This window comes from Etheostoma cragini, chromosome 8 (assembly GCF_013103735.1).
Source record: "Etheostoma cragini isolate CJK2018 chromosome 8, CSU_Ecrag_1.0, whole genome shotgun sequence".
Taxonomy (NCBI): Eukaryota; Metazoa; Chordata; class Actinopteri; order Perciformes; family Percidae; genus Etheostoma; species Etheostoma cragini.
The window spans coordinates 26,227,338-26,251,994 of NC_048414.1; the positions used below are offsets into that span (position 1 = coordinate 26,227,338).

General features: G+C 40.2%; 1 protein-coding gene across 2 annotated transcripts in view; it reads right to left on the minus strand.

The window, feature by feature from the left end:
• Window positions 1–24,657, minus strand: part of btbd11b (BTB (POZ) domain containing 11b) — a 77,868-nt gene that overhangs the window by 5,345 nt on the left and 47,866 nt on the right. Inside the window, exons 2-10 of one of the 2 annotated variants that reach the window (XM_034878338.1) lie at window positions 23,534–23,692; window positions 12,234–12,438; window positions 9,001–9,153; window positions 8,593–8,758; window positions 7,411–7,500; window positions 4,746–4,847; window positions 2,307–2,400; window positions 1,877–2,012; window positions 141–361 (exon numbers count right to left, since the gene is read on the minus strand). In XM_034878338.1, the coding sequence (XP_034734229.1) occupies window positions 141–361; window positions 1,877–2,012; window positions 2,307–2,400; window positions 4,746–4,847; window positions 7,411–7,500; window positions 8,593–8,758; window positions 9,001–9,153; window positions 12,234–12,438; window positions 23,534–23,692 (1,326 nt within the window). The remainder of the gene's footprint in view (window positions 1–140; window positions 362–1,876; window positions 2,013–2,306; window positions 2,401–4,745; window positions 4,848–7,410; window positions 7,501–8,592; window positions 8,759–9,000; window positions 9,154–12,233; window positions 12,439–23,533; window positions 23,693–24,657) is intronic. The other variant, XM_034878339.1, reaches the window with a different exon arrangement.

A 24,657-nucleotide genomic window follows, 5' to 3' on the forward strand; every position in this document is an offset into this window, starting at 1 on the left:
ATTACACAGATATACACGCATGAATCATTTAATACACACACGCACACACATAGTGAAAAGAATGTACACATGTTGCATACAGAATGTGATTCTATGGAACATGCATAGGCATGTTTTAGAGAGTGTTCACAGAAACTAACCGAGGCTCCGGATATCTATGGTGATGTCCACGTGACCATGTTCTGCACTGTGATACATGGCTTCTTTCAAGGCTTTAAGTTTGGCCTTCCCGGTTCGGATCAGGTCCATCTGAGACGGACTTCTACATTCCAGCTCCGAACCCTCTGCCAGAATCTCTTCCAGGGATAAGACGTCCCCTTTCCCTTTCTCTGTATGGGACAGCAGCTTACGAAACACATTTCTAGAAGAACAAAAGCACAAAAACAAAAGAAATGAAATTTGATTGGTAGGTATATATTAAATGCTCTATTTAGTTGCTTGTTATTGCATTAATCTCCGGCCACTATCACCACATGTGGCAAACAGGTGCATTTGGATTATTATACATATTAATAATGAAAAGTGATATGACTGTCACTGAGTTATGATAGACCATGGGAATCTGAAATTAATGGTTTCACAGCCTTAATTGCTATTGCTGCATGTAACTCAGTTTTAATTAACAAGTAAGGTTTGATAAACAAATGCTTAGTGCATATGAACAAAATAAATCCAAAATCCTTAGGTAAAAAGTTTTGAATTTTATACAGATAGGCACATATACATATATACACACCCACATATATATATATATCTATATAAGAATTGTTGGTTTGCATAATGGACATTCTATTTTAATTGGTGTTTAACAGGTTTAAGTGACTCGAGAATGGGTTTCCATTGCAACAAAACTATTAGGTTTGGATTATGTTTTTTTATTTCTATCGTGCAACTATAGACACATTTTCAATTAGTTTGGTCCTGAAGATGGACCAACTTGAATACATCTCATTAGGAAAGCTGTCACCATATCTGTGTCCTTATGTAAAAATCGAATAAAAGGTCAGTGAGTGACCCAGTGTAGCTGGTGTATGTTTGCCAGATAGAGTTAGATACAATGATGTCATGTACCAGGTGTGGTGGGAAATGCCCAACAAACAAAAACTCATAGGGAAATATTAAACAATGCTCTGTTTTACAGCAGCTTTTCTAAATAAATATGTCACAAACGGCAAGACATTTCAAGGAAAAGGCAATGTATTTTGTCAATCATAGGGAATAAAGGCACAGTATTATTGCCACGTTGTTAGCTAATTACAACAAAATGCTAGCATAACATAGAGTCTTTTAGTAAGTTCAAAGAAGGTCAGCATACCATGCAAAGGCTCTGTAAAATGTATTACTAAAACATATTCTGCATACATGCTTATGAATTATTAACACAAGAAGAAAACTAACATGTTGAACTGTTTTGGTCTTGGCAGGTGGACAAAGATTACCTCAAACACAATGAATGTGAATAGGACTAAGGTTGAGGAAGTTCATGAAAATGGTGAAATATTGTTGTCGAAGTGCTGTAATGTGCAGCCCATTGATACCCAACTGTATTTTATGAAATCTTAATTTTCATACATTGAAGTTGGTTGTATTGAGTTAAGTCTTAGTGTTGTATCATCTCAAACAAAGAGTTTAGAAAACACACAATAAGTGCAATTAGTCCAACAGTATTTAACATCTAATGACACAAACCAGTTCAACCGATGGGGTGTCAAAATCATGGATATTCTCTGTTGAGATTGTGTTACACAGTACAAACAGAGCGTACTTGTGTATCTTTTGTTTATTCACTCTGTAAGGGTCTAATCATGATGGAACATGAATGTACGTGTGTGTGTGTGTGTGTGTGTGTGTGTGTGTGTGTGTCTGTGTAACCCACCTGTGTCCGTGAGCTGCTGCCAGACTGTAGGAGTTCATGTCTCCCTGCGGCGCGGTGGAGATGCCATTGCGATACATGGTTCCCACCATTGGGTCCGCCCCCCGCTCCAGCAGCAAACTCACTAGCTCAAAGTTACCTGCACACACACACACAAACACACACACACACACACACAGACAATAGGATTAAGGCAGAAAAATGAAGGTGATAAAAACATTCAATCATCATTCTGCATGCATGTCTATATTCGTCTTTATTTTTCCAGCCTCCAGGATAAATATGCCTCTGAAGTCATAACTCAGCCCATGATCATGTTGATAATAAGGTGATGTTATCAGCTGGTTATAGATGACCAACTGGTGTTGTCAGCTTTCTATAATACAGTTGGACAGGAGGCAGAGGATGGGAGTCACGCAGTGTCTCTGTATACCTGCAGCAGCAGCCAGCTGTAGCGGGGTCTCTGTGTAGTTCTCCATCCCGTCCTGTAGAGACCCCTCCACGTTTGCTTTGGCATCCAGCAGCAGCTGCAGAGGTCGGGTGGGGACACAGACGGGCATGATGGGATAGAGAGAGAGAGAGAGAGAGAGAGAGAGAGAGGAGAGAGGAGGGAGGGGGTGGAGAAGCGGAAGAGTAGGTTGGCTAATGAAGTCAGTTAAAAATTCAGCTTTTCTCATCATTTCACGCAACAAAATCTGTATAGGGAGTAGTCAATATTTAACTTTTACACTGCCTGTACAGCTAACTTTTACTTTCACAAATCCTTTAAACTTTAGATTCAAATTTTTTCATGTTTACATAATTTTAAGGAAAAGATCTGGGAAATGCACTTCACACATTTGCTTGCAGAGAGTTGGATGAAAAGATTGATACTCCCTGAAAAATGTGAAGAAGCCTTTTCCCCAAAGTGTCAAGTTAATGTTTAGATGTTTGCAGATATTTTTAAATGCAAATGCAGCAGTAATAACTATGAGCAGCAATTTTACAGTAGGTTAAATAGACTCACAAATCAGTTTACTGTTTTATGGATTTGTTACTAACGTAACAAATGTAACATGTAATTTTGTTTATATTGCATTAATAATGATCTTGTTGTGTAACACTGGCTGAAAGACATCATTAAAAAATAATGTTGCAGATCTATCTGGGGAACAATTTGTAACTGAGAGAATAATCTAAACAAGTCACTGACTTGCCAGAGTCAAGGGTTGCCAGATATACTTGTAAAAACGTAAAGCTGTAACGCTGGAACAGCCATTAAAGCAGCAAACAAACGAACAGGCCATCTGAATGACCCCCCAAAAGTTTCTAACAGTAGTGTGACAGGAGATGTTACAAACCCCGGGTTTAAAAGATGAAGACTGCTTGCCTAAGATTCCAAAAGGACCCAGAGTTTGCTAATTTCCTCCTGAACAGGTAAGCATTAGCTTCAGGCTAATTTATCACGGCTACAAGGGACGGGCATGTTATGTCTTTTCAACTTTTGTGTACTCACATTGAATTATACAGCTAGAGTACCCGAGTTGGTTACTCCCAAAAACAATTGAGACACAGCCAGTCAAGTGACCCTGACTACTCCTGGCTAACGCCGCCATGCTAACCCTGTTAACTGCTAACATTACCGGAGGCCCAGGCAAGCGGGCCACGGATATTGAAGTGTGGCCGTGAGTTTGCAGTGTGTTTAGCGATTGTTGCCGTAATTCTAAGCCAATAAAGTGTGTTCAGTTGGGTGGAGAGGACGGCAAGGTGGTGTTAGTTTTAGCGGTTCCTACTGTAGCTGGCTCTAAACCGAGAAAATGTGTCTGTCTGTCGTTGTGTTTTTAGCGGCCCTTGCTATAATTGTAAGCCGAAAAAGTGTTTCTGTCAGTTTGGTACAGAACTCTGCTTGAGCATGTGCTTTTGTGTCAAGATAGCCAGCCGCTACCGTTAGCTACAGCCGCTATCGTTAGCTACTCCGCTGTGCTGGGAAGTAATGTCTGGCTATGACAAGTGTGTAGCAACGTTGTTGTGGATGCTGTGGTTTCAGCTTTGAGTCTGGGGAGGAGTGGGCGGATGAGAAAACTATCTCCAGTATTTTGAATTTGTACTGGAGTAACTATTTTAAAGAATATTATGCTGGCATTTTTAGGCCTTTATTTCCACATGACAGATAAAGACATGAAAGAGACATGCAGCAGGTTGAAGTCAAACCCAGGCCCGCTGCGTTGAGGCGTAAACCTCTATGAATGTGTGCCTGCTCTACGAACTGAGCTAACCCGGCCACACCTACAGTAACTATTTTAAGTTTAGTGTTAGATAATGCACCTTTAATATCTTTTAAAATTGAGTGTGAGAATATTACATATTTAATTGCATTACACTTAATGGTTTTAATCAACATTTCATCTTTTTAACTTAATTTTTCTTTTAGCTGATGTTCTGAGAGATGAAATTGTGGCGTCACATGGCTTAAACATTTTCCATTGCAATTGAATGATTTCAAACGAATCATTTAGAGGACACAATGAGTTAGTTAGAGATGGGTTCGATAACAATTAGACCGCTGTGTTTCCACTTTCCACTTGCTAAATGCTCCATGATCAATTTGCTCAAAAATGGAAATCAACAAGAGGCCATGTTTGACACAGTTGTTCAGACCTGAAGGTTGAATGGATTAACAACCTCTATAAAGATACAAAACACAATTTGTACATCACACATACAGCATCAAATGAAAAAAAGAGAGACAGGCGAACACTCCTAATGGAGAACCATTATCATCATCCCCACCAAGAAAATTTGATGACAAAAACGACAATGATGACCAACCATGAGCTGAAGCACAATGAGAGGCCATGATGAGAGAATCACAGGTGAGAGAGGATGTCACTACCTGCACCACAGGTACATGTCCGTGTAACACCGCGAAAGTGAGGGGCGTCGCCTGCCGCATTTCAGGAAAGACTGAGGGGTGCTTGTGCACTGAGTTTGGCACCTGGGGAAGGGACACAGGTAGGTGGGTTGGGTAGGTAGGAGTGAGAAAGGTGAGGGAGAGAAATAACGAAGCCATTAAAACTACTACATGGCCTAAGGAGCACAAGACAATCAGCTGCAGGGAGGAGAGGGAGGGAAGGAAGTTTACAGGAGAAACTAGAGTATTTAACCAGGAACCCTGGGGCTGCACAGGGCATCCTGTCACTTTGTTCGCCTTCTAATGAACACCATGGATTGATCCGTATAGTTAGGACTTATCCTAATGATTCCTCTCTGATCTTTTTTTTCTGACAGGGATCTGACCTGACCTCTCTAAGGCTCGTCTCTCTGGTCAGGCTGCAATGAATAACTAAGCCCAATGAAAGCGTGACATACAGAAGACACGGGACCAAAGCACAAAAGGACATCATTTCCTCAGGCTGCTTTGGTAACAAGGAGGCTGGGTAGCAGGCAGGAGAGATGCATGCAGGTACAGGTTCTAGAAAGCCAACTGAAGTTTGGGTGAAATGGTTTAACACTGATGTTCTGCAGAACTCCACACTAATGTTTGTCAATGAATGAAACTAAAAAATGTGTATTTTGTGTTCTTTAAGAATGTAGGTAGGATTTGCTCATGCAGTGGGCGCTTAAGGGGGCTAACACACCAACCCGACGGCTTTTTAGGGAAATTCAAAGCCATACTGTCATGGCTTGTTCTGAATACAATCTCATATTTTACTAAAAATAGTCCACCGAAGCGTGATTCTGAAAACATTTTAAGGGGAAAATAGGCCGTGCAGTTGCTGAATCTGTCTTAGTTTCAGGCAAAGGTCAGTTTAAAAGATTTTTGTCAGATTTTGTGACTCTAGTCACACTCATCCCACTCGTCATTTCCGTGTTAGCACTCGACCAATCAGATTGGTCATTTGAGTCCAACTGACGGCAGTGCCCGCATTCTGACCTCGCCAGACTCAAGTCACTGACCTCGCCAGACTGTCGGACGTACAATTATCTGGTTGGTGTGTCAGGGCCTTGACCTGTAAGTCTGCTGTTAGTACGTCGCTGTGCTTTATAAATGGTCGACACGTTGGGTATTTAAAGATATATTCCCCTTTGAGCTTGGTGCCCTAAAACTTCATTGCTGTACCCCAGCAAGTACTCCTGCCTGCATTCTGGGAACATAAGCCCTATATCTTATGTTCTTCAATAACCTCTCCGTCTGAGTTCAGGTTTCTGCAGAATATCAGTGTTGTTAACACCATTTTCCCAAATTAACTTTTCAATATTGTATACTGTAGATACCCCGTATTTACAAATACAGTAATATGTATTTCTCCTCCTCCTAGTCTACTCTCTTGTTCCATCTTGTTTTCTTCCACATTTTAGTACCAGAAGGAACAGGTCAGCATTTTGTTGGTACCTGATTCATACAACAAAATTACATTGTTAATAGCAGGCTAAATTTTAAAGTGTTACCCATGACTCTAACTTTGAGAGGATTTAAGCATGAATCATTTTAAAGCTGCCCAGCTGTTGAAAGGAACATCAGAGCCAAACAAAATTGGTCTCAAATTCTCACCGGGTTCAAAACCAGATGCATAAAAACAATATGAAAGTGGGTATTTTTATCTCCGAGTGTGCTTTATGCTTTGGCCAGGGGTCATGAATGCAGTGGACTGCAAATAAAACTCTGGCACAATGGCTGATGGGACATGCTGTCGGTGACTCATGAAGACCAGAATCATGAGGCTTTAACTGAACTATCACTCTGAAGTCTGCACAGTCAAAAAAAGGGATGCCATCTCATTCCTCTGCAGGCTCTGTGAGGAATTCAGTTTGCATTAAGTCAACCGATCTTTATCACTTTTTTTCCCTGACAGAGAAACAATGACTCAGCAACAGACATCTGAGTCATGTTTTACGCTTGAAATTCTCAAATGCAAGTGAGTTTTGTTGCACGTGTAATTTTTTTCATCTGTTTGCAAGCTGCTACATATCCTGGAATGTGGCGGATTAGTCAGTGCCTCATGATCTCCAGCTCTTAAACAATTAACACCACAACACATGGGAGAGGACAAAGAAGGGGACATGAGAGACAACATGATTGGTTTTCTCCAATTCAATACCACACACATTGGTTATGCTACTTGCAAAAAATATTTAAACCCTTGTGTTGTCTTCCCGTCAAAATTGAAAATCGACATCTTTTGTTGAAGCTTTTCTTACGTTTTTGTACCTTTTTTCAACCCTTTTTTTCAATTTTTGTCACTTTTGATGTTTAACAATATGTAACACTAACTTATTAACTTTAGTTTTACAATTGTTTTTGGAATTTATGGTCAATAAACATCATTTATAGGAAATTATACCATAATGTTTGCCCCAAAATGAATGAAAGTAGAGATTTGGACTTGCCAAAGAGTGTTGTGTGGAATCAATCATGTTACTTTGGGTAATAAAAAGAACATTTTTTTCATATTCGACGGGAAGACCACACAAGGGTTAAAGATAATCCCCCCTTTGTTTGACTTTGATCTTGCCCATGTTTAAACCAGAATGGCAGTAAAACCTTAATCAGCACTGACCTCACTGTTAATATTAGCTCCCGCATCCAGCAGCATCTGTACCATGGCCTCGTCTCCACGGACACAGGCGTACATCAGCGGCGTCATCCCCTAGCGCAGGTACAGAGAACAAGAGCAGACGTTAATGATACACTTCTTAATTTTATTAAATCATCACAATCAAATAGCATAATCAAAACCCAGATTATTCCACTTAGTTATTTAGTCATTAAAAGCACTGCATCTTTGGGCCAACTTTCAGAGGCTGTAGTGTTTTTTTCTTGGCAACCATCATGTGTTTCCCAAATGATGTACATGGTTGTAGGCCTTTCCTTATCAAATGGCTTATAAAATACTGTAATAAGCAGAATATAAAACCTCCATAGGGCACAATGCCCCCCGACCCCCTAGGTCTGGGGTAAGCCCTGAATTCCACATCTGGCTCCACATCTGGTTATATGTTTTGCTCTAAACTGTTACAAAGTAGAACAAAGCAGGCGTGTATCTTTGACAGTTCCACTCCTGGCGCCTTGAGTCTAATGAGAGTAATATTCTGCAATTGATCTTTTAAATACCATATGAATCAATATTGTTTCTGGGCAAAAACATACAGTACTAGACTGGGATATTTGAAAGTTGGGTAACACTTTGCAATAAGGTACACAAACAAGTAGTTAGTTAATGATTGCTTAATGTGCATTTGGAATGCTTAACTAATCATTTGTTAATGATTAACCACCACCCAGTACCAATGGTAGTGAATGCTTAACTAATCATTTGTTACTCATTCATTTAACAGTAACTACCAGTATGTTTAACAGTAACTAATCACTAGTGCTTGAATCACAGTCAATTCACTAACACTTTGGTCATCAATCGTTCATCACATGTTAATCATTGACTACCTACTTTTGTTGTACCTTATTGCAAGGTGTTACTCTAAGTTTCTGCTGAGATCAGCCCCAAACTAAATGTTGATTTTCTCATTACACTTGTAGTATTCCCCTGATGATTTACTGTACTGGAGCTGGTAGTTGTAAAATAATGCAGAGGAAGGCTGTAGGAAAACAATATGTCAGAATAAGGTTTGATAGTCATAACATAAGTCTGAAAATCTTGTGGTTCCACAGGCTGGATAAATGTGTGTGTGTGTGTGTGTGTGTGTGTGTTTTCATTATTTAAAACATTTGTTGTGTTTCTAACCTGCTCACTCATGCTGTTGATACCATCGGGCCCCAGCAGGTTGACAGCTTGCTTCACCAGGTCTGTGCGTCCACAGCTGAGCATACGGAAGCCCAGGTCCTGCAGGAACTTTGCTTCAGTAGAGGCGGCGTCCAGTTTCCTCGAGGCACAGAAGCAGTCATCTGTTCTAAAGGGGCGAAGCACACAAAGGGATTCACAGTGCAAGCTTAATGTTTTGACTCATCATAGTTCCCCTGAACACTGGGACAACCTTATTGTTTTTAACACTATGTGGAGGATGCTCATGTTGTTGATATGTGAGTTTGCGTGCAAGTTCACATATGTGCCTGCTGGTGCTTTTATGTGCACATGAAGAGGCTGGGTGCACGCTCTGCAGCCCACTGGCAAGCACATAGCCTACAGTCGTACCGGAGCTGACGCGGCTCACAGTCCACTCCGGGCAGCAGGAGTCGGGCAGCCTGCCGAACATCATCGCTGTCCACAGAGAAGCTGCGTCGGTGTTCGGTGTGAACCACAGACACGCGCACCCACTCCATCAGAGGCGGTAGAACCATGAACGGCCTGTAGGGGGAGATAGAGGCACATGTTCTGGCCACCAGAGACTCGCACTCAACTTTACTCAGTAGCCTACTTAAGTGTGCCCAGGCACTTCCTAGGAAAACCCACCTAAAACAGAATTTGCATATGTTATTTTAGAGTTCTTGCCAGCTCTTGTGGATGCTTGAGAACAGGATGAACTCTGTCAAGAAGATGAAATGAAAGACTAGTATGACACATAGAGACACTTTGATGTCAGAAAACCTACACTGAGCAAGATCATAGATTATAGACCACAACCATCAAAATTAGAGTGGTGTTATAATACTCTGCTGAAGGCCATAGCTATAATGTAAACCTAAATAGTGCATTACAACATATGCGCGATAATTTCTATATGGCTTAAAATGCATTGCAATGTTATAGCATTCACAAGGCCTTACATGTATTGGCACAATACAGGGAAAGTAATTGCTCTCCTTCTAATGTGTTTGCACACAATCAAAATGATGCACACCATGGGGGTAAGACAGACAGAGGCAGGAAATGACCGTCACGCGGTTGATCCTGACACCAGAGCCGACGGAGAACAGCTGGTCGCACAAAGAAAACACAATTACAGTTTCATTGAGAGAAAATCTGTTAAGGGAGGACGGGGAGACCACATGTTCTTGGAATAATTTCTTTCCCTTATCTACCTCTCCGCCTCTACTCATCCTGCGTCCGTGTGATTTACATAGTATGTATCGTTCTAGTTGTATTAAACAGACTTCGGATCATAGCGTTAACAATCAGTTTGGTGTCTTTGACACAGTTTGCTTGAATGCTATTGAAGATAAGCTGCTCATGTGTTTTGCATGAGCTGTCATACTGTATATCTAGGCTGTGTATGTGATGACACTTGGGATCGTCCGCTGGTATTTAATGTCCAGCACATCACTTTACAAAGGACGTCTTGATGCTTGGACTGTCTTTTACACATGATCGGCCCACATATGTCACTCAGTGTTAATTATTTACTCATCAATGCTACTCCCAGTTAAAGCGAGGGCCTTTTAAGGATTGTTTGATCGGCTAAGAAAATGCAAACCCTTTTGTGTTACTCGCTTCAAAGGGGCCTGACCTTACAGCCCACCTGACGTCATTGGCTCCACAGAATTCATTCAAGCTGCACACAACGCCAAATCAAGAGGCAAGGAACGTAGAATGGCAAGGCATTCCCTCGCAAGGACACATGAGAAACATTGAACAAGCTTTTCGAGGTCTAGGTCCTTCCAATATATTCCCAAGCGTGTGACTAAAACAAACCAACATTCATGTGATTTTCATTACTGAACTGATTTGAGAGAAAGCAGACATGAGACCTGGGACACACAATAACTGACAACTTGGTCCACTGCAGGCGAAACAGTCCGGAGCCCCAGCTAGAGAAAGGAATGCTACAGCTCAAATGCCAGCAGCTTTCCCACCTCTGCCGCATGCTGACAGGGGTTTCCACCAAAATGCAGGAAACAGCTTGAGGTTTACGGGCTACAGTGGAACATGATGAGGTAAAAAAAAAAAAGAAAGAAAAAGTAAGAGCTCATAAAAAGTGTTTCATGAGTAGAAATTGTAAAGATTGTGAGTACTGTTCTGTGCTTTCCTGACGTGGGGGAAACTATAAAGTGTTCAAAAAACGACATGATCAAGAATCAGGGGAATTAACACCATGGAAACTTTGCCTTAGCTTTATGTCTTTCATGCATAAGTCACCAACATGGTCCCACAGCTGCTGGCTGATTGTGTCCCATTATGTCAGTGGCGGAAATTATCTTTCTGCAGCGCTGCTCGGGTCACCCAGAGGGCTCACTCAAGTAGCCAATAAGTACCAATTCGCCTGTATAAAACTATCCCTCCTTTTCCAGAGTAAAAAGATCTGGTGGGCCGTTTCAGGGGTGAGCACAGAGAGCCAGACATATAATAAAAAGTCTGCAAAAGTGTACAGTCACAGCAGAATTATCTCGGCGCTTCTCTACAGAAAGAACATTACCCCAAACTGTGGACATTCTATTACTTTGACTTGTTCTAAAAAACCTCCCGGCTCAAAAGATGATGCAACTGACATTTTACAACATAAACAAAATTTCTATAACTGCACTGTACATTATTACCTCTTTAGTAGATGTTCCTGTTACATTTCACCTCGATTGGATTGTGAAAACATTTATATTTCAGTCAGTTACTACACATTTAGTTTAGACTTTTTTTGTGATTCACTCAATGTTTCATTACTTTTGATTTTACTGTATATCATGTTATGGTTTACTGTTGCTACTTTTACCTGCTGCATGCTGTATAGTAATATATAAATAAATGTTAAGGAATTTTTGCAGTCTAATATTACTTTTAGCGTTTCATTCTCAGCGCCCTAAGAGTCAAACACAAGGGTGTGAAGGGTTGTGTAATTTTTTATTTTATTTTTTTATTTAAGACCGACAAGTCATCAGACTCAACACTAGGGCTGCATTACATTGGCAAAATATCTAATTGCAATTATTTTATAAGAAATTGCAATTGCGATATCATTCATGATATTGGAGGGAATGATCATTTTTGTATAATTTTTCTTATTTTCATTGACAAAAAAAAAGTATATATATATAAAACTGAAGTGTGATTTTTTTTGCAACGATCTGTACCAAACAAAGATTTTTTCTCTCTCTCTCTCTCTCTATATATATATATATATATATATATATATATATATATATATATATATATATATATGTATATGTATATATTATTATTATTTTTCTTTAGTCTATGGTATACGATTTGTAGGCAAGGACGCTCTGTTGCGCCACAATACTTTATTTTAGAACGGTTTGACACATATTTGGCCTTTAACAAATATGTGATTTGGATATTGCATTATTCCATATTGTGATTTCTATTAAACTGCGAATAATTGTGCAGCCCTACTCAAAACTTATCCTTCCAGCTCGGCACTTTATGTTTTTAGAAAACCCTTTAACAGTAAGTAGGACTATTTTCAGGTGTGGATTCGGTGTTGAGGAATTTGGAGCGCCTCCTCTTTATATTTTATCTACATGTTTGCTTCTCACCTCTCTGTTTGCAAGGTAACCTTGGAGGGCTCAACATTGGGGTTCTCCCACTCCATCTGGGGGCAGTGCATGAAGTAACACAGCGTGTAGATCGCTTCAGGCGCCCAGTGGATCACGCTGCTCTTCTGGTGGATCGGCGTCCCATTGTTGTGGTTCTTCATATACATCGGCTGTAGGTGGTGCATGGCCCGGGACACCAGGTCACCTAACACACACACACACACACACACACACACAAACACACACACGGAAATACAAAAGGAACATGAGCAATGAGAATGGACTTCATGTTCAGGCATGAGGACGAAAAGGCAGGAACATTTGGAGCACACTGCCTTTAAAAGAATCACCCTAATTTCTTCCAGCCCCCTTAGAGCTCACTCTGTCAGGGGAAATTGAGAGTTTCCCTGCACCCCAGTCAGGAAAAAGACAGGGTTCATGCAAGTCCTGTCTGTGCAGCTCATGGGGGAGAGCAGGAGAATGAGCATGCTCAGGACTGTACTGTGTGGAGAATGAATATTTATGGTCAAACATTAGCTACTCCAAGCTTTTTCCTCTGTTTAATTTGTCAGTACTTTAAGGTCATTCAGTTGGGCTTAAACAATCAAAGCTTGAGAGGATTCTGCTAATTAAATGTTGAATGTTCTCCAGGCAGGTTTAAAAGAAAGTTAACAGTTCTTGGAAAAGCATGTTGTAGCCCCTTTTTATAGTTAAGGGACAAAATTGATCGAAACAGAAAAAACAGTTAAAGGTAGAGCTGGGCGATATGGAGAAAAGCAAATATTACCATATTTTTGACCAAATATCTCAATATCAATACCGCAAGGATTTTGTAGTGTTGACTATAGGTGCTTTCACAAAAGGTATACACAATGAGAATATTGATAAATAATCATCAATAATGTGGATATAATGATTGAGTGGGTAAAGGCAAATAATAGAACAGTCTGGTAAGTTCAGAAAATGACATAATTTTACAGTATTGCAGTCTTTATAACCAGGAAAAGACAACACTTAAGCCATATTAATATATGACAATATCTAAAATCTAAGACAACATCTGGTCTCATATTACGATATTGATATAATATCGATTTATTGCCCAGCTCTAGTTACAGGTAATCATAAATCAAGAAATTAATTTCAAGTTTCTCTCAGAGCCAGACAGATAGTCAAGAAACGTAGTTATTGAGTCTGAGTATGAGCACGCTGTAATATTAAAGCCTGGACTCCAATCCCATTTCACTGACTGCTGTCGCTTCTCCTTCCCATCTAGACCCACTGCACTATGAGAAAATGTAATAAAATTCTAAAGCGGGGTAGATATAAAAACAACAACACTTAGGTTGTTCGGGTCAATTTGATACTATTCATGGTAAAAACAAGCAATAGAGCACGATGGCACTTGGTTCCCCGTTCTAAATGAACTATACTGTATGTGTTCATATACAATACACTGAACAAACAGTCATTTCAGTGGACAAAAGGGTTTGTTTAGCATCAAAATTGCTCTATTTGGTGCCTGCCAAGATTCCATTAAGCCTTGACAATGTGAGAGGCGAGAGCAAAAAAAACAGTCAATCTACCAACTGTCTGGTAACAGTAACTATATGGTAACAGTGGAGCTGTGCTGATAGACAAATGTGCTGGACAACATCTCCTGATGCAATGAAATATCAACACTGGAATAATTAGACCTCTCCCAACTTTAAGCTAAGTCTCTTGCTAACTGTTACACCCCCTGCGTTTTCCTCTTAATTGTACCAATGGGAATACGAATAAGCTTGTGACAGTGCCCTCTAAAGCATGGTAAGGGGAGCTGAGGTGGGCAGCAACAAGCCAGTTCTCATGTCTTATTTATGCCGGCCTGTGACATTTCCTATGCTTGCAGAGGATGTTGCCAGGGCTGAGCAGGGAGATTATTTCTAACACAGAAAGAGTGCAACAGTAGCAAAGTAGCAGCAGCTTAACACATGAAGCGATGTAACCGCAGCTTTTTCAGCAGGTGTACGCAGAAATAAAAAAAGGGTTAACTCGTTGTTTTCAGTGACCACGTATCAGCACGAAGACGCAAGGAGTCTTTGTGTCTTGCCAAGAAACAGAGGGAGGACGGACAGAAGTACAGCAGTTTAATAAGCTAAAACGTCGATAGCCTTTTCATTATAAGAGACAAGCCTTTAATCAATAGCTCATCCTGGGTAATTAATTCTTTATGCTAACAAGAGGAGACGTGGAGGACGCACGAAGCAGATCCTGCTTCTCAGGTATCTCAGTGATTACCTTATAGCAGCGGGGCAATGCTTTCCTTGTTTTCAAAGCTTTAAAATCCCCTTAGAAAAGTCTCCAGCATTTAAAGGCCATGCTTTGATTTAAGAGGGATTTTTATGAGACAATGCAGCACCCACATAACAACCAAACTGCTCATTAGTTAAGAGACTTGTGAAGGCTGTTTAATGGTGAGAGAGAAAGTATACTCTTTGGAAATGTACAGATTAACTCTTTAGATTACTTTCTGACGGAGCAATTATATTCAAGCCTTTATGAATATGCAGTAACCAGCTTTCCTTAGGGTACTGATGAATGGGTGCTTGCTGCACACTGCACCTGCTGCCATTATCACTGTGTTCTGTTTAAATTATTTGCTGCTATGCGGCCGTGAGTACATTCAACGGTCGCCCGTGGCCATCCTGACGCGACAAGATGCTTAGCTGTTCTTCCGCTATTAGTTTAGTCCATTCCAAAGCAGCCAGCGCTTTTAGCTACCAACTAAAACCCATATCAGATAACAAGGGGGGCACAAACACTGTCTTTAAGAAGCTGTTCCATATGAATCGAACACAGTTAATGAGAAAAGACTCACTGAGATAGAAACAAAGACAGGAGCAGCAACAGCTGGAAATCTCACTAAAAGAGTATTTCCTCTAGCCCGGATACCAGTAAACCTGTTTGAGTCGTGAGTCACTCAGATCTTTAACCCAAGTCTTTATATTTACTCATGAATCGCGAGTTGTTAGTATTATTAACTCAGATTGGTTGAGTCCTACTAAAATTCAATCTAAAATGAGAACAGGGCCAAACACAAACCTCTTGCAACATTAGCTACCACTAGTCTTAGCCATCTTAGCTGCCAAAAACTTTATAACTCAGAATTTCCTAGGCATTGACAACTCCACAAGTCAAATTGATGCTAGTCAGTCGGCTATGAGTGGATCTGTAGCAAATGAAGGAGTAAAGCCTCTCCTCGAGCTCAGGATAATGCAAATCCACAACAAAAACCTTACTTTCACTTCTAAAATAACATACAATGTTCTGCGTGTAGCCTAGCTAGGCCTACTGTAGGTCTGGTGTATAAACTACTACGCTACGCTAAAATGTAATCAGGTTGAGCAGACAGTCTGAAACATTGCTAGCTTGCCTCAGTCTGGTAAGTTCAGAAAATTACATAATTTAAGTGTAATGCAGTCTTTATAACAAGGAAAAGACACCATATATGCCCTATTACGATATGACGATAACCAAAATCTAAGATGATATCTCGTCTCATATCACAATAGCGATAAAATATCGATTTATTGCCCAGCTCTAGTTACAAAAAATCAAATAATGAAATCAAGAAATGAATTTAATCGCCCCGTCTCTGCTCGCCTGTAGATCAATAATGACTCAAGTGACTTGCACAACCCGGATCTGTTTAGCGAGTGACTCAGAATAACCCGAATCTTTTAAAGGAATCAAGTTTGCCAGCCGAATTTAGCCCCGCCAACAACATTTTGGGTTTGGGAAGTTTGGTCTAGACTTGATCCGTTGTAGAGCAACTATGCTCCAACCAGAGCTGTTTGGACCAATAAGATCACCGGGGCGGGTTTTAAACGCTGATTGACAGATGATCAACAGTTACGGAATCCACCACGTCACCAAAGAGCGCTGCTGGAGAATTGAGATGTGTAGACTCTGCCATAACATCTGTTATTGAAGACATTGACAGAGCATTCATTTTAAAAGAGGAACAGAGATGCGCAATCAACGCGTTTGTCAGAAAGATGTTTTTGCCATCCTTCCCACGGGATTCGGCAAAAGTTCAACATATGTCACAAACTTGATAGATTGGTTGAGGGTCTATCCCATTGAGTGCAGAGGCATTTTCTTTTTTGGCTAGGTTGAAACACGTCCCATAATCACAGCCCAATGGAGCAGTATCAGACTCATAGTCTGTCTACAATCTGATTATGACGCTTTAAGCAATATTTCCTCATCATCTCTACTTTAACTTTCAGAATGTCTTCACATGATGTGGACTCTGAAGTCACACATTATAATCTGGGATACGGACAAACACACACCGTCCCTGCAGTAATCAGGGTAGGGTGGTTTGTCAAGTAGTCTGGTGACAGCTCTCACTCTCAGGTCTCAGGTCTCAGGTCTCATTCCTCCTCTTATTAGAGGAGGAATGGTATGTATGATGTGGAGTGAGGAAGTCAGATGTGATGTACATCCTTGTTACGTTGATTCCACATGTCCTTATGGATTACAGACTAGGCCTGCACGAGTTGGGGAAAAATATGAATCACAATTCTCTTCCACGATCTTTTTCTCACGAAGTGTGATGTTTATTGCAGACATGAACCATGAAAAAACAAAACAAATTGTCACTACCAAATATAGCTTTTTGGCACCTACAGCACATTGGGCATCACCACAAGCCTGTAAACATAGAGGCTTCAATGAAGAAAGTATACATTATTATTATAAGAGAAGGGAGAGCATTGCAGAGCTATTATATACAGTCTGTTTAAAACTCACAGAAGAAAGTAGTAGCGTTTGTGATGCAGTCGGCTCGTGAAATTAAATGACAATCAAAGTCATTAAAAAAATTTATTTAAAAAGAATATATTAAATCGTGAACAGGGTGAATTGAGATCGCAATTTTGCTACGATTAATCATGCAGGCCTGATACAGACACTGAATTGTAGTAATCTTTTCGTTGCTCCTCATTGATAGCATGTTGCTTTTGTTACCCCTTTGAAAACGTTATGTTTTAGCCTCAGTTGATTCCATTTAACGTTAAGATTTAATGACATGATTCCACCTTTGAGCCTATAAATCAAAACCTATTTTAACCTATGCAACACTACATGTAAACACACTCCATTGTTCAATTTGCTAAAAGATTCTTTTTTTGCGATTACATTTTTTTATTTAAACAATTAGCGCAACTATTGCTCTAGAAGACAATATACAGAAAAGAACACTACACATACTGAAGAAGGCACAGCGCACCTTCGACAATCCTTCCTTGCATTTGCTAAAAGATTCTTAGACTTTTATTAGATACCAATCTGTAGAATTCAAGTATAAGGGCTATCTTCAGCTCAATATAGCCATCGGCACGCTCTTACTGCTGCCAACAAACTGATCTTTGAAAGGTATTACTGGTATTGACAGTATTGATGGCTGTAGCAGTATCTTCAGTCCTGATTCAAATCATACTAGACTCGAGAATAAAGCACAACATATTAAAAGGATCAGATGAGGTGAAAAGAGAAAGAAAGATCAAAATTCCTGACCAGCTCCAGCAGCCTTTTTTCTTCCTGTGGCTAAATGTGCTCTATGCCTCGAGTCCTATGATAATAAATAATGATATTCCAGTGCTTTTAAAAACAGCATTAATAACTAATAATGTATGATAAAGAACCTACTGTGAAACGTAAGGCTAAAAATTGATTATTAATTCCAGCATTATTATTTTACTGCTAAATATAGTTGCAGGTAATACAATTTAAAAAGCCATAATGAACGTGAAATGTCAAGTCGGAACTCCAGCTGCAAATGTCCATAAGTGGAGTTAATACAGTTGTGAAATGCAAAGGTAAATAGTAAAAGTAAATCCAGAACGGACATTTTTTTCCCTGGTCACCGCCACAGCGGCACTAAATGCTTGCTCTTGGGGAATAATATATAACAGTTGTTGGGTCTTTGTCAATTATAGAGTGTGGTCTAGTCCTACTCTATCCGTAAAGTGTCTTGAGATAACTTTCATTATGATTTCAATAAAATTGAATTGAATTGGTCTAGCAAGGCTTAGTAGGCTTTTACGTAGTTAAGGTCTGTTTTTGTTTTCTATGCAGTGCAGTATTTGTTAGCGTCATCTGACAACTCCAACAGCTTGCTGCATGGTCAGGCTGCCAGATTCACAGTGGAGGATTTCAAGATTAAATACCTTGCAACAGAAAGTTGAGTTTTACTGACCTCTGAAAGGCTATGGATGTGGAATTATGGGGGGGGAATTAGGCTCTTGAAAACCTTGAAACTTTGAATTATTGAATCTGACCTCTACTGCTTTATGGAAGTTTTATGTTTTCTTCTACCCGTTTAACATTCAATACAATTAGATGGGAAGATGGATACTACGCTCATGTCTGATATTGATATTGACCTTCTCATCTAACTATCGCCAAGAAGAGATTATTTCCTAAAATGTCAAACAGGAGAAAGGTCCAGTGCATGGTGCTGCTGGTGGTTGTATGGTTTGATGCCAATGGACACTTCCACTTGCATGGTGAAGTCAGTTTGTTACTGGGATGTTTGCCAGCTGTATGGATTTAAATATGGAGTAAGCCAATGGCCCCTATTTTTAACAATATAATGATATGTCATGGAGCTTCAGGGAATGTAGGATCCAAGTTCAAGATGGCAGACACGCGAGTAAGTTCAGGGATTTATTATAATGAAATCCAACAAATAAAAAGGTGTCCTGGAACAGCAGGCAAAATCCAAAAACAAAAACAGGCAGAAACATCAGGAACACCGCGACCAACCGGGTAGCCAATACCGAGACACTCACATACACACTCCATACAATAATCCAACAAGATACAAAGACAGAACAGACACTAAATACACAGGGTGATGACAAAATAAGGAACAGGTGACACTAGGCTGGGGAAACAATCACAAGGGCGGGAAAACCAATGACAGGAAGTGAAAACTAGACAAGACTAGAGAGCAAAGACAGATTTCAAAATAAAACAGGAAACAAAATCATGATATGATATGCGTGAAGCGCATGGCGCAGGCGTGTCTAAATCCACTTTTGCCAGTTTGATCACGTAAAAAAAGGCCAGTTCACCAGGCACATGGTTCAAAAGGGTTGTACTTAGTATCTTTATTAATTCTTGTATTTTGGGTGTAACATGCAATCAACTAATCAGTGTGTCATCTCCCTTTCCCTTTAAAAGCCAGGCGTGTACCTTGGCTCATTGCTAATATGATGGCGGATTAGGACCATAATATTTTTATTTGTAATCTTTTGCATGTCTGTGTGCTGTCACACTTCCCTGTGTGTAACAAGCATTGTGTGGACAACAAGCCTAGGTGCATTTTACTAATGCACTGTTAAAATAACAATGCAATGCTGCACCATTGACTTAGGACCAGGTGTTTGTTGGTCAAAGGCGCGATCACTTCCCACTGCCTCAAGATAGCAATACACCAATAATTCACCTGAACACACATCCCTGTAAGACCAGCACGCCCATGGGTGCGAAGCTGGGCGCAGGTACATTTGCTGGACGGTCCTAAAATAGCAAAGACACTTGCGTCGGCACCACGCGGCGCAGGGTGCAAGATAGCGCCCTAAATGGATTTTGCATGCTCCACCCATCGCACCTCTGAGAACAGATTTGGCTGAATTCCATACGTACAGTTACACAACGCTGTGTGGAACATACTAGTGACTGAGTGATGATGACACACCAAGGGTCCTAATCATTGCAGTATTTTCACGACTGTCATTTCAAATATGCTAATTTGGCCTTTCGCAGAAGAGAAAATTGGAAATTACAAAGAGGTCTATCAGTAGCAAACCTCTCAAATTCAGTCTAAATGCCAGCTCTAAAGACGGTGTGTTGCGGCAGTGGAGCGGCCGATGTTATTTTATTCCATGAAATGTATTTTAGAAAAACAAACTCAAGTGTTTCTCTCTAACCTTCCCTTTTAGGTAATTTTACTCATTTGTATTTATGTTATTGTAAATACTAGAGAGCAAGAGATATAGGAGAGCAACCATCTCGTTCTCTTTCACACACTTTATGACTTTGTTCATTTATTATTTTATTTTTGGCTTGAGCAGCGTCTGTTTGTAAATCCTATAGTTATTTACACAATTCCTCTCCAGAGTCCAGAGCTGATAACATTACCGCTGGACTATGCTCCTCTATTATCCATCGGCCGCTCTGTTGTCTCAGAGTGTGTTTGCGGAGTCAACATAACAGAATAAGTCCTCGCTTTACCTCATCAATACAAAATGAACAGAGAACTGGGGATTTGCCCCCCCTTCCCAACTCACTCAGGAGTAAACACGGTGGAGAATTAGTTTGCTGTTTATTCTGATGATAAATGTTTCCACTAGATATAAAGAAATTGTTTTTTCCTGCCTTGTCTTGACATCCTGATGCCATGACAACAGAAACTGACTCTACGACCCTTTTGCCATTGTTTGTTTTGGGGATTTTTTGTGTCAAAAAATATTTTTCATACACATTAGGAGATACTTTGTTGTCTGTCAGAGGACACTGCAGCGCTCTGATGCATTTTCTGGAATGAGTTTGCTGCAGAATTGCACGCAACCAAGAAGCAAAACTTGATTCTATGATTATATCAAAAGAGTAAACACAAAGTTGTCAGTGGCTTGCAGCACAGCTTGTCACTTCAGATTTGCTGAGGCCATATGGAAGTCTGTCAGCAAGATTATTCCAAAACAAAGGTTGAAACTTTAATGAAGGCCTTGTGCTGAACTTTGCTTTGTCGAACTCTTGTGTATATTAACTCATTTTGTGTGTAAGGACAAGAGGGTAAAACATAATCAGTGTGTCCTTTCGCAAATAATGCAGGAAACCTATTATTACATTAATCTGACTCCTAAAGCCTATGTAAATCACATTGTAATGTATAAATATATTTAGAAAGCATCCAGATGCCCATTATTCTTTGCATAATGAGTCCATTGTGAGTGGGTAGACAATTAACTTTTGGACTGCTTGTCAAACTTATAAGCTCGAAAAAATGCTCTGGTTCATTAGAGAGAACGGAGTTGTTCCCGCTGACTGCTTTACATTCATTTAAATGTGCACATATGCATGGACAGCAGAATAATGATACAGTAGTTTACTGTTAGAGCGGGATAATATTTGTGCCTTATTAAAATCTTATTGGTTTCAGCCAATGTCATCCAACCCAAATGTGAGGAGGAGCAGTTGACCAGAGCTGCACAACCTCAAACCTGCATCAAAATGTCTTTTAATGTTAGAATTCATACTTTTTAATTAGACCTATCAAAATAAAGAGTCTTTAGGGTGCCTGGATAGCTTACCTGGTAGATTGGGTGCCCTTATATAGAGGTTAACTATTTGAGGCAGTGGCTGCGGGTTTGACTCCGACCTACGGCCCTTTGCTGCATGTCATTTCCCCCCTCTCTCTCCTCCTACTTAGGCAAAACAGTGAGTTATATGCAAGAGTTAGCATGCTAACTATCTTAGATAGTGTCTGCATGCTAACATGTAGCTCAAAGCACAAAGTGAAGCTGAGGCTGATGGGACGTCATTAGCTTTGCAGGTATTTGGTTATTAACCAAAATATTGGACAAATGATAATTTTGGCCGGATGATGGGGCTATAAATTAAGAGTTTGGGGGATGGGGGGGGGTCACAGAAGTTATCAAGAATATCTACACAAAATGTTCTTTTCCATCTAGTAGATGTTGAATTATTTTACTGGATAAGTAAAATGTTTAGCCTGCTGGTGGCACTAAAGAAAATGAAAGAAATGACTTAAATCATTAGAAATCATCCTTTGGGCACCATGAATATCTGCACAAAGTTCCATGGAAATCCATCAAATAGCTTTGGAGTCATTTCACAAAAGAAACACAAACCTGAACCTCATGGTAGCGCAAGAGAAAAGGTCAGGGGATCACCAAAGTTGTAGAAGTCATCGCCTGGGAACCATGAATGTCTGTCCATTGAAAGAATTGCTATGAGGTATTTTAAGTCTAAAAGTGGTAGGCCGATAGACCGACATAGCTAGCCCTTCACCCATGCTGCTATCATGGCTAAAAAGCACTACCGCTTTCCCCTCGGGGGGATCAATAAACAGCTAAAACAGCCAAAAACAATTTCATTTTCAACAAAAAGTAAGTGAATATCAGCGCACAATAACATGTGTCAACTATGTAAGTAATAAAAAACAGCTAATAGCTTTCAGTCATATTGATCACAACCTAACGCTGACACACACAGTTTTCAAGTGGTGGATTCCTTGAACTTGCATGCTCTTTTTCAGCAGTGTCACAGTCACACACACGGTGGATAAAACAAAGTTTTTTTTAAACCATGGACATTAATAAGCCTGGTTAAAAAGCCTGAGTCTGTCCGAGGTTACTTCCTTGAAGGGAGTTTTTCCTCGCCATTGTCACACCGTGCTTGTTCTTGGAGGAATTACTAGAATTGTTGGGGCTTTGTTAATTATAGAGTATGGTCTAGACCTACTCTGTCTGTTAAATATCTCGAGATAACCTTTGTTATAATTTGATACTATAAATAAAATTGAATTGAAGTGAATTAATAGGCAGCTATGACAGCATCCACTCGTCTAGGAAGGCTTCCTCTATATTGTGGAACCTAGATATGTGGCTTTGTTCCAATCAGCCACTAGAGAATGTACATTGCAGACCTTTTTCACAGAAGATATTATGACTTGTCACAGTCGGATAAGCGCAGGTGTGAATAATGAATGATGTCAGAATTCCAATTAGCTTTTCCAGTTTCAGGATCCTGCTATTGTGCATGCTGGCTTACTGTCATGACTCACGTTGACACTTGAATATAACAGAGCCATTGTTCATGGTGTAAGTAACACCTGTGCTTTCAAGAAGCCTATCAGTGAGTTTGGGTAATGGTGTTGGGTGATCGGCAGTCGGTGCTTAAGTTCAGCCCAGAGGTGCATCATGAGTTTGAGATCGGGGCTCTGTAGAGGAACGTCAAGTTCCTTCACACCAAACTTGGCTAACCATTTTTCGATGGACCTTTGCTACGTTATGCACATGGCCATTGTCATGTTGAAACAGGAAATTGTCCTAAAAACTGTTGCCACAAAGTTGGACGCACAGCATTGTTTTAATAATCTCACTGATGTCCACTGAGTGGCTCCACTCAGGCAGGTTATTGCATTGCTCAAGGGCACATCGACGATAGAGCGTCACACACACACACACATACACGCACGCACAAACACACACATGACTCACTGAGTTCAGAGACGCTGCCCACTCGTGTAGCCAGTAAACACTGCTCAATTGAACGCAGCTCAGACTGACTGTAGGCGTTGCCCTCTCCGCTCTTCCCCGCTCGCTGCTGCTGCTGTTGGTCCCTGTGAAGAGTCAGGCCCTCAGGTAGGCTGAGCACACCTAAAAGAGAGAGAGAGAGGGGGCCATTACCTTAATGTCATGGTAGAGCATAAGGCTACAGTCTGAAAAGTGACAATTTGACAGATTTTTATATTTGAAAAATATGCAGTTAGTAGTATTAAAGTAGTATTTTTCTTACAGGACAAAGGGGACATACAAAACACAGTTCACTTTCTTAAATGTTAAATTAACGTTAATGTTGTTTTTTCGTTACGTGTCATCTTAATTGTGTTTGTGTAAAGAGTGAGAAAAAATTGGAGGTCATATATTGTAGTAATTAAGCCTCCTACTTGCACCTTGTCAGAGATTTCTCCCAAAAGTAATAATGTGTAATATTCAAAGTGCATTTTCAATAGTCATACCTCTGTGTGCTAGTTAGTCTTCCTCGCTCTGAGGGTGACAAAGCGGACTGCTCTCTATTTAACTTTGCTGACAGTTTCTTATTCCTCTGCACCTTCGTGCGACACCCTTCTTAGCGTTTGCAGGGTGTGAACTTATGAAATGGCTGAAAGCAGCGACCCTTATATCACTATGGATAGTAGCTTTGGATTTAATGGCTCCTTACTCATAATCTGCTTCTAATTTAAAGCACATGCTGCCTGCGGCGACGGTGACATTCTTTCATTTTGTGGTTGCTTTTAGGGCGATAGAGACAGAAGTTAAAAAATGCAAGGTCAGGAAAAGAGAAGGTTTGTGTATTCTTTCTTACAAATGTGTCAAGGAAAGTGACAGTGATAGCTTTTGGTAGCTGCTAAACATGATGCATCACTTTGTTTTGTTTGCCATTGTTCTCTTTCTGATGGACAGGGAAAAAAGATCCAACTCACTGCAGCAGAACAGTGATATTGTCTTTTTAACTCCACCAATCATCCCCCTTGTTAAAACCTGGCACCTTTATTACCCCCAATAAAACTAGACCGTCGACGTGAATTATGTAGAGGATTTGGCTGTGATGCTAGACTAAT